The 9,495-nt window shown below is 43.5% G+C and overlaps 1 protein-coding gene across 1 annotated transcript in view; it reads left to right on the top strand.

The window, feature by feature from the left end:
* The window catches only part of MTFMT (mitochondrial methionyl-tRNA formyltransferase), a 9,814-nt gene extending 744 nt beyond the window's left edge, over positions 1–9,070 (top strand). The window contains exons 2-10 of the mRNA XM_019503982.1: positions 17–123; positions 206–418; positions 2,677–2,799; positions 4,388–4,490; positions 5,154–5,229; positions 5,698–5,789; positions 6,448–6,529; positions 7,348–7,430; positions 8,642–9,070. Of these exons, the coding sequence (XP_019359527.1) occupies positions 17–123; positions 206–418; positions 2,677–2,799; positions 4,388–4,490; positions 5,154–5,229; positions 5,698–5,789; positions 6,448–6,529; positions 7,348–7,430; positions 8,642–8,860 (1,098 nt within the window). The 3' untranslated portion in view covers positions 8,861–9,070. The remainder of the gene's footprint in view (positions 1–16; positions 124–205; positions 419–2,676; positions 2,800–4,387; positions 4,491–5,153; positions 5,230–5,697; positions 5,790–6,447; positions 6,530–7,347; positions 7,431–8,641) is intronic.
* The last annotated feature ends 425 nt before the right edge of the window (positions 9,071–9,495 follow it).

The raw sequence follows: 9,495 nt of genomic DNA, 5'->3' as shown, positions 1-9,495 counted from the left end.
TGTTGCGGGCGGCTCCCGGGGTCTGTGCGGGGCCGGGCCCGGGCCCGGGCCCCCCTGGCGGGTGCTCTTCTTCGGCACCGACAACTTCGCCGCCGAGTCGCTGAGGGCGCTGGACGCCGCCAGGTGCGGGGTTGGGAGTGGGGGGCACGGGGGAGGCAGCGAGCTTCTGTCCCCCGCGCTCACCGCTGTCCCCTGCCCGGCCCAGGGAGCCCCGCCAGGACGCTCTGGTGAGCAGCCTGGAGGTCGTGACTCTGCCGTCGTCCTCAACGAGGAGCCTTCCCGTGGAAACCTGCGCTGCGCAGTGCCAGCTGCCGCTCCACCACTGGCCGCACACGGGCCCCCGCGGCTGCTTCGATGTCGGGGTGGTGGCGTCGTTCGGGCACCTCCTCAGCGAGGACCTCATTCAGCAGTTCCCATAGTAAGTCAGAGGATCCTGCTTGGGTCGCACAGGCCAGCATTTCTGACCCTTTTAAGTAGCGAGTACCCCTTAACTTCTGAAAAACTGTAACAAGTCCCCCAACGCTCAGTTTCTCCGGGGGATTTTATCTTTACAGACAAATGCGTGCCATAGGTTGGAAGAAGGGCTGTGTACATATGTAAGGCCGTGCTATGACAGATGGCTGATCTGGCATGGGTAGGGTTGCCGCCTTTTATACCGGGGTGCACTGCTTGAGTATGCACCTGGGCTAGAGGTGATGTAGGCCAAAGCTAGGGGGGCCGAGCCCAGTGCCGCACAAAGCACCGCACGCCAAATTATTATTGGAAAATTCAAAACGGTGCACCAGTTTTTTTGCCATGGTTTTGAAAAGAAGGTGCTAATTGATGACATGAGTTTTGTCCATCAGCAGCTAGGGGTGCAGGGCCCCAGAACCCCCCTGCACCGATCTCCTCCACAGCTGGCAGGCGTCGTGGCCTCAGCAGGTGCCACCATCCCTGCAGCTGTCACCCTGCTGTACTTTAACACATACAGGGTCACCCATGGCATGAGTTGTGCTTGTCCCCAGCTTGAGGTGCAGTTCTCTCCCAAACCCCTGCACCGATCTCCTTGAAACTTGGCAGACTTTGTGGCCTCAGTAAGAGCTCCCTCCCCTGCAGTTTTGACCCCCCTGTGTTGTGACACAGACGTGACAGGAGTTTTGCTTTCTATAATTTGGGGTGCAGTTCCCCCCAAACACCTGCATTGATCTTCTTGAAACTTGGCAGGTTTCATGCTCTCAGCAGAGGCTACCATCCCTGCAAGTTTCATTCAAATCAGACAAAAAACAACAAAGTTATAGATATTTCATTGATTTCCGCCATGATATCCTATGGCCGGATCTCTGAGGCGGCTCCGAAGCTTCAGAGCTGCTTCGGCCGGATCGAGGCAGAAACCCGGTTCGGAGCTCTGGATTGGATAGCTACCATCCAAAGCAGCCGGATCGGATCGCTGCCGACTCGCAGAGGCCTACTGGCGAGTCATAGAATCGTAGAAGTCGGGTCGAAGGGACATTGTAGATCTTCAAGTCCGACCCCCCCCCGGCTGGGCGGGAGAAAAACTCGAATCAAATGAGTGGAGCCTGGTAGGGATCAAGCCTCTTCTTAAAGACCACCAGGGTAGGAGCCAGCACCACTTCCCTTGGAAGTTGGTTCCAGCTCCTAGCCACCCTAACTGTGAAGTAGTTCTTGCGGATGTCTAACCTAAACCTACTCTCCAATAACTTGTGTCCATTATTCCTTGTTATGCCAGGGGGCGCCAGGGGAAACAGTCTCTCCCCCAAACCCTTCTGGTCCCGCCCTAGTGAGTTTATAGACAGTCACCAGGTCCCTGGCAAGTCTTTCAGCTTTCGAGGAACGTTTACTGGTTCTGCCAGGAGGTTCCTGCCTGAGAGGGTGGTTACATTGCGCTCGGTCGGCAGCAAATGTTTTGAAACAGTGTTTGCAAAAGCTTTCAAATGCATAAAGTAACTATAGGTAGGACGGTATAGGCAGTCCTTGGACACAATTGATTCCTGACAACTGTGACTTAAGTCAAAATGTTGTAACTCGAAACTGATTTTCCCATAGAAACAATGTTATAAATGTGGGATTGGTTCCTGAACTAAGGCCCGATACCCTATTTTCACCAAAAATACCCCAGAATCTTGTACTCAATCAATTATAGATAAGTAATGTAGCTACAGGAATGTATTTATATTGTAAATAGCAATGGTATTGATTTGGAAGGACTTCTTTGAGGTGACTTTGCTAGACGTTTTGAAGGGCTCTTGGTTGGATTTTTTGAAGCGTTCTTGGCTGGAATTTTCAGGCTGCAGGTTTTTCTGGAGTCTCGTCTGCTTTCTTAAAGAAAGTGTCCGAGGAAGTTTGGACAGATGTTCTCCAGGGAGATGGGCGACACAGTGAACTTGTTCGCTGGTGTGGCGTTGAAACAGGGTGTCAAATTATAAACGCTGCAAGTGCGAAACGTAACTCGAAATGCTGTAAGTGGAGGACTGCTTGTAGTGTATTTTTTTAGCTTTCTTTATTAGGGTTAGCATTTTAAATATGATATTGTAAAGAAAGCTCTTCAAAAGCACTAAAATCCTGAAACATGCCCTCTTTTTCTTTAAAAAAAAAAAAAAAAAGCTGTTATCATAAATACATATTCAAGCACATTAAAGAATTACCGGTCCTGTTTTAATTACAAATATTCTGATTCAGTGGCGTGTTGAATGTGCATCCCAGCTGTCTCCCACGGTGGCGTGGCCCTGCTCCAGTAATCCACACAGTGCTTCATGGTGATACAGTAACTGGAGTGACAATTATGCAGATTAGACCCAAAAGGTACACTAAATATTTTTTTTTTTTTTTAAAGCAATCCATTCTCATGCAGAAATCGTAGATTTCATAGATTTTTAGGGTTGGAAGGGACAGCAGCAGATCATAGAGTCCGACATCCTGCCCCAGGCAGGAAAGAGTGCTGGGGCCAGGTGCTTGTCCAGACTCCTCTTAAAGACCTCCAAGGTAAGGGAGAGTACTGCCTCCCCTGGAAGCCCATTCCAGATTCTGGTAACCCTTACCATAAAGAAGTTCTTCCTGATGTCCAGCCTAAATCTGCGGTCTGTCAGTTTGTGTACATTGTTTCTAGTTACCCCAAGGGGCGTCCTGGTGAACAGAGCATCTATTCCTTGTTGCTCCCCCACCCCAACAGAATTTGTAGATGGCCACAAGATCACCCTTCAGCCTTCTCTTGCAGAGGCTGAAGAGATCCAGGTCCTTCAGTCTCTCCTTGTAGGGCCTTACTTGTAGGCCCCTACCATACAAGTAGCCCACCTCCAGACCCTCTCAAGGTTATCCACATCCTTATTGAGGTGCAGCACCGAAAACTGGATGCAGTATTCCAGCTGTGGCTTACCAATGTTAAGTTAACTTATGACTATTGACTACGCTATGTTAACTTTATTTAATTGAAATGGTTATGTGTACATATCCATATCCTTAATATTTAAAATACTTGAAAGTAGTTCAGGAATTTGATCTGACCTGCTGGCTCGTTATATATCTTGTATTTGAGTGAACACACAAATTACCTTGAACCACCATTTCAAAGTCATATGCTGGTAATTTGTTGTACAAGCCAAAGCTAGTCTTGGACTCTGCAGGATTAGGACTTGGAATCTAGGCAGCTGTTTGATGAAACTGATAATTTGCTTCTCTAGGTAAATAGTTGATGCACGAGTTATTGGTGGTTTGCCTGAGTCTAGCGTGGTTAAGGCACACTAGTTCTTATAGCTAGTTGCAGTACAAGGAAGTGACATAGGTCAGTTTTTGGCCACCTTTGATTCCTCAGCCTGAACCATGAGGTACCTACTTATGCTTGGGTCAGCTAGGGCTAGTCTTCAGCATGGGTCTGAAGGAGTTTGCACTTACGTTTCTGGAGCCCTAGCAAGCATCTTGGGTGCCCTGCCAATGCACTACTTTACTCTGCACAGACTTGTTTTCTTCTGAAAATGAACACATGTGAAGTGCTATCCTATAGTGTGTATTTTTAAAAAAGTATATGCTCTCCCCTTTTAGTGTCAGGTTTCAAAGTGCCGTCTGCTCTTCCTGCCAGCTTCTGTCCAATAATAGACCTCAGCAAGATGTGAAAGGCCTGAATATTGCAGTCCATCTTTCTTTTGAAATATTGCCTTTTGATTTGGAAATCCTGTATTTGGTTAGTTTTTTGTTCAGCTGTGTCATACTATTCTCTGTTTTTTACCTGTTGTCTTGTGAAGCCATTTTTAACATAGTAGTTATTACTCAAATAGAAAGGGAGAGTGATTATTTCAGTTAATACAGAAGCCTTGTGCAAAACTGCATGCTTTTTTGCATATGAGTGAAGTGATAATTTATTAAAAGGTGAAACTAATATCAGTGTATTTGTTTTTAGGTTTGATGTTGGTCCAATTATTAAGCAAGAAAAGCTTGCTGTTCCTCCCCACTGCACAGCAAAGAAGCTAGAAGCAATATTAGCAAAACTGGGTGGTAACATGGTAAATTTATACAACCTATTATCTATATATTTTTTCTAAGCAGTTATTGTTTTGAATTGTTAAAAGAAACTCCTTGAAGAGAAAAAATAGGTTCCCAGTACATAAACAACTGCTGTCGATAGTCGTCTGAGTTGACTGCAAGCTTTGACTACAAGCTTGGGTGGTCTGAGATTTGCCAGTTCTGAACATCATGTCTTGCTGAAAAGAGACATTGGCAGTACTGGTAGAACTGTGTAAAAGAGAGATCTAGTTTCAGTCTGCCTGTGTTCTAGCTTAAACAGCCAAGCAAGAAATTTTGAACACTATGTAAACACCAGATCTGACACTACTTCCACTAAAGTTGGTAGCAATTTTTTCCTTTGACTAGAATCAGTACTGGAACAAGAAGAAACTTGTTTAAATGCTGCTAGGCCATGTACCAGCAGAAAGTTGAGGAATATTCACTTTTTAATTGGAGGTTGGGTGATGTGGGGATGGAATAGTATAGGTAGGTGTATTTTAGGTACAATGAAGTGAGATTTTTGTAAGCTTTATAGAAAGTTGCATGGATCAAAATATATGCTGGGTTCTTGTTTTGGAAGGATGTTTCTGGCAGTATACTTAATGTAGTTCTAATATGCCATTTACATTTGATCTTGTCCTTTACAAAATCTCATTTTGCAGCTGCTTTCTGTTTTGAAAAACTTGCCCGAAAGTTTAGAAAATAAAAGGGAGCAACCGCAGGAGGGAGCAACGTTTGGTAGGTATAGAGTATTAATGAAACCTCTCTTTGTTTTGTGTTACTGGGGGAGGCTGAATTTGGGTTCCATGATTCCATATCATGTGTTCTTAGATGTGTTGTATGTTGGCTTTCATGTAGGGCTGGCTCTGATTTTCATAGCCAAAGGCAAAGCTCCTAGTGATTTCTGTGGCACAGCCACATCGGAGCAAGGGGAAGAATGCTGCAGGATTTTCCCTTAGATTGAAGCCATATTTGCCTTCCCAACACCCACTGGAAAAGAAAATCTTGGGTTCAGTCACAAGCAGTACACCCGTCAGCAGCATTAGGAAATGTGCTACTGGGCTTGCACAAAAGTGTCATCAACTTGCAAGGCCCTCTGGTTCTGACATTGCTCAAGATGAGTTATGCGGTTGTCTTCACCTCATTGTTCAGCTGTGAACGAACACAAAGCAGGAAATAATGGCTCTCGCTCTGCTTTGATCCTAGCTCCTAAGATCACTGCTGCCATGAGTTGTATAAAATGGGAAGAACAAACTGCTGAACAGATACTGCGACTACACTGTGCCATAGGAACTAAAGTAAGACCAAATAGGACTTCGGGGGAACCTTCCTTTTAATGTGTTTCTACCCCCTATTGTGTTTAGAATTGCTAGCCTTTCAAATGATGGTTTGATTCTTTTGAGAGGTGCAGCAGGCTAGTAGGGTGAGAATAGGGGGCATAACTTGGGAGAATTTCTAGCTCAGGTGACAATTGTCTATTACTTTTTTTACAAATTGATTAAATCCTTTTCACTTTCTTCATCTGTAAAACAGGAATGATGTAAGTAGGACTTCAGAGGTGTTGGGAGGAGGGATGCTGTATTTATGAAGTTCTGAGTAATATAAGTTAAATTCTTCCAGTATTCACTGTAATTATATGAGGCTTGTACCTGTACCTTTTTCTTGTATTAAGTAAAAGTTAACAGTGTGCAGATAAGTTGTCAAGTTATTAATACAAACCCATTTTGGTGGCTGGCAAAAATTATTCAAAATTAGTCTTATAACTTAATATAGCTCATAAAGGAGGAACGCACAAAGAAACAATTCAGCACTGTGTACATTACAGTGTATAAACTCCTATGTGAAACAGTCCCTAAATCTCTGCCCTAATACCATTTACTGCAGGTAACTTTCATATGATGATAAATATTGATTAACTGAGACTCTTGTGAAAGTGCTGTGTGATCTTGTTTCCAGTTCCCATTGCAAACACTCTGGCTGGGTAGTCCTGTTAGACTTCTGGATTTTGTGGAGGTGCATAACAAGCCTGACTTTGTTGGTATGTACTTTAATCCGTTAATAACTTTTGCTGTAAAATTTACACAGGCGCAGTGAATTAATTTAAGTGCAAGTGAATGTGTAGCTGCACAAGGCAACATATAAATGAAGCAGATTTCAAAATTGAATGTTGAATGGAATTTAAGGGAGGCTTGCCTTTAAATGAGAAATGTTCTTGTCTCTGTGCAGGAGGATTTATACATTTTTACTCCCTGTGCATTGAGGTGAACATCTACATTTGTGCCTGATTAAAAATATATTTAATGGTTTCATTATGGGAGCAGCAGGTATAGCCCTGGAACCTTGTCAAACCTGAGGATAATTGAGGGAAATCCTGCTTTAATGACATGGGTCCCACGTTGGTTTGTGTCTCTTTCAAGGAAGATTAGCCCCTCTGTGGTCTTGCCCTGACTCTCCCTCTTTGCACGTCCCTTGAGGAGATGGATAGTGTCTGTTAGGAGAGTTGATGATATTTCTGCCTTTACTTGGAAATATGAGACAGTGCAGAGTGTGGCTTCTTACTGTTCAATCTCCTGCAGACAAAATATATTTTTATTAATGTGAAGGAGCTTTGCCCTGTATAAGATGAGACACTGTACTACGGAGCCATTGCCACTCATGGGTCACTTTCACACCTGTTGTGACTTGCTGTTCTTTGCTCTACGCCATGAAGGAATGGATAAAGCACAGCAAAGTGTTTTTGAGCAATTACTAGTTCTTAGATAATTGTTGTGCTTCAAAGACAGGCACAAATATAAGCTTAATATTTTCACTCTTATTCAGTAACATGAAAATGCAAGTAGTCCCATTTGTTTGCAGATCATTTAGTAAATGAAGACAGAACAGTTCCAGGCTCCATATTATACGACAAACGTTCCCAGGCACTGGTGGTTCGTTGCAAGGTAATGGTTCTTTGTTTTCCATTCACTTTTCTGAATGTTAATGATGTTTAGACTTGTTTCTGCTATTTTTAATAATCAGTGTATTAACTTTTTATGCATCTGTTTTGTTGGCTTAGGCCAATGTCACAGGGCACTAAGGTGCCTGCTCCTTTAAAGGCAAAAACTGCCTAGAGAAGGGGGCCCTAGAAGCCAGGCAGAAACCCCACAGGTGCAGGTTACTATGGCAGCAGGCTAACAAAGGAATTAGCTTGCAGCTGTACCTGGTCAGCTGACCAGAAGATGGCAGGGCTCTGGGCCCATATAAGCCCCAGGGCTGGGATGGAAGGCAGTTAGGGCCTTGGCAGCTGCCAGGGGGAGTGGAGTTCATGTAGAAAAGCTCCACATATACCTGGGTGCCTGTGCTGCTCCTGGTGAGACTATAAAGTATCCAGGGTTATGGTTACAGTTATGTTGTAGCTCAGGGGCTCATATTTATGTTGTTGCTTTTAATTTGGTGGACTGGGATGAGGCTGTTGGGGAGGAGGAGACCTCACTGGGGCACACTACCATGCAGAGCCCCAGCACCAGAGAGCGCAGCAATGGGGTGAGGAGACCCCAGCGCCAGAGAGCACAGTTACTGAGGCGGAACTAAGCTGAGGCCTCATCACGAGACGTCTGCATACCATCTGCTAGGCATGGGGCATGATAAAGGGGCGGTTTTTGAGCCGTGCATGTAGCCCATAAGGCTTGGGGTGTCCCATAAGGCACTTATTTAGAGAGGGACCCAGCAAGGGGTCTAAGAACCCACACAGTTTAGTGGGGTCCACCAGGACTGTGACTGCATAGCACCTTGAGGGCAGCCTCCCTATCTACCATCTATTATCTTTCTTACCCATTGAGATTTGGCAGGTGAGAATAGAAGGCACCCATTGGGTGAAGCTGGCATGGTTACAGGGCCCTAGGGGCATCACGGCTGTCCCTAGGGACCCCACCCTGTGACAGCCAAATAAACTTTTTTTATGTTGTAGATTAAAGTACTTTTGCTGTGTCTGGTAACAGGATTTTAATTTACAAGTGCAAGGTTGATTCAGATAATGTAAACTTTTTAAACTGAACAACTTCAGTGTTTTGTAACATTTAAAATAGTGCATTCCTAAATTAGTAAATTTCTAAATATGTTGGCTTTTAGTAGTTTGGAAGAAACAGTGTACATCTTTTACTTCTCTTCCTAGGAAGGCTGGGTTGGAGTCAAAACTGTCATAAAGAACAAAAGGCTTACAGCTGTTGATTTCTATAATGGATACTTGCATCTGTGGTTCCGTCGGAATTCAAAACTGTTTCTTGAGGATTGCAGATTTCAAACGCTCAAGCTTAACACAACAAAGAAAGCTTCAGAAAGAAAGGAAATGGTGGTGAACACTATAACACACTCACAGCATGAAAACCGTTGAGCAGGGCACCTGTAAATTAATAAATATTTTATTTCATTATTATAAGCAAAGCTGAATAGCTGATCTTGGTAGCAGTGAAGATTTCCTCAAAACTTTTTTTCCAAAGTACTACTTCCTTAAGAGAAGAAACATAAGTCTGTAAATAGTGAAGACTATGAATTGATCTCTTTATTTACCTTTGGACAATAAATTCTTCTTATACATAATTTTTAAAGTTGAAGTTTGGAAGTTTTTAGTGTGACTTCAAAGGGTAAATCAATGTTTTGTTAATTTCACCTTTCTGAGACACTTAGAGCAGATTTTTCCATTAAATCATGCAGGAAAGAGTGTTGAAATGCTCCACCAGTTGCAAGATCCTGTTTCTATGAAAGAGACCAATTTTCCTAAAATCCCATTAGGTTTAAGTATTTATCTGTGCAAAGATGCAGGGTAGCCATGTGGTACCAGGCAGAGCTTTGTAGTATTTCTTTAGCGGGACATTTGCCAGCAAATTCTGTACATGACCATTCTCTTGAAATTGTCAGTATGATCCTCCATTATCTAAAACTAGCAAATTGTTCGTCAAGAATGACAGATGAATTTCAGATAAAAACAAACAGATTTTACTTTTTATATTTATTAAATAAATTAAATAT

This window comes from Gavialis gangeticus, unplaced genomic scaffold (assembly GCF_001723915.1).
Source record: "Gavialis gangeticus isolate Ggan-Ray unplaced genomic scaffold, GavGan_comp1, whole genome shotgun sequence".
NCBI lineage: Eukaryota > Metazoa > Chordata > Crocodylia > Gavialidae > Gavialis > Gavialis gangeticus.
This window is presented reverse-complemented; position numbering and strand designations above follow the sequence as displayed.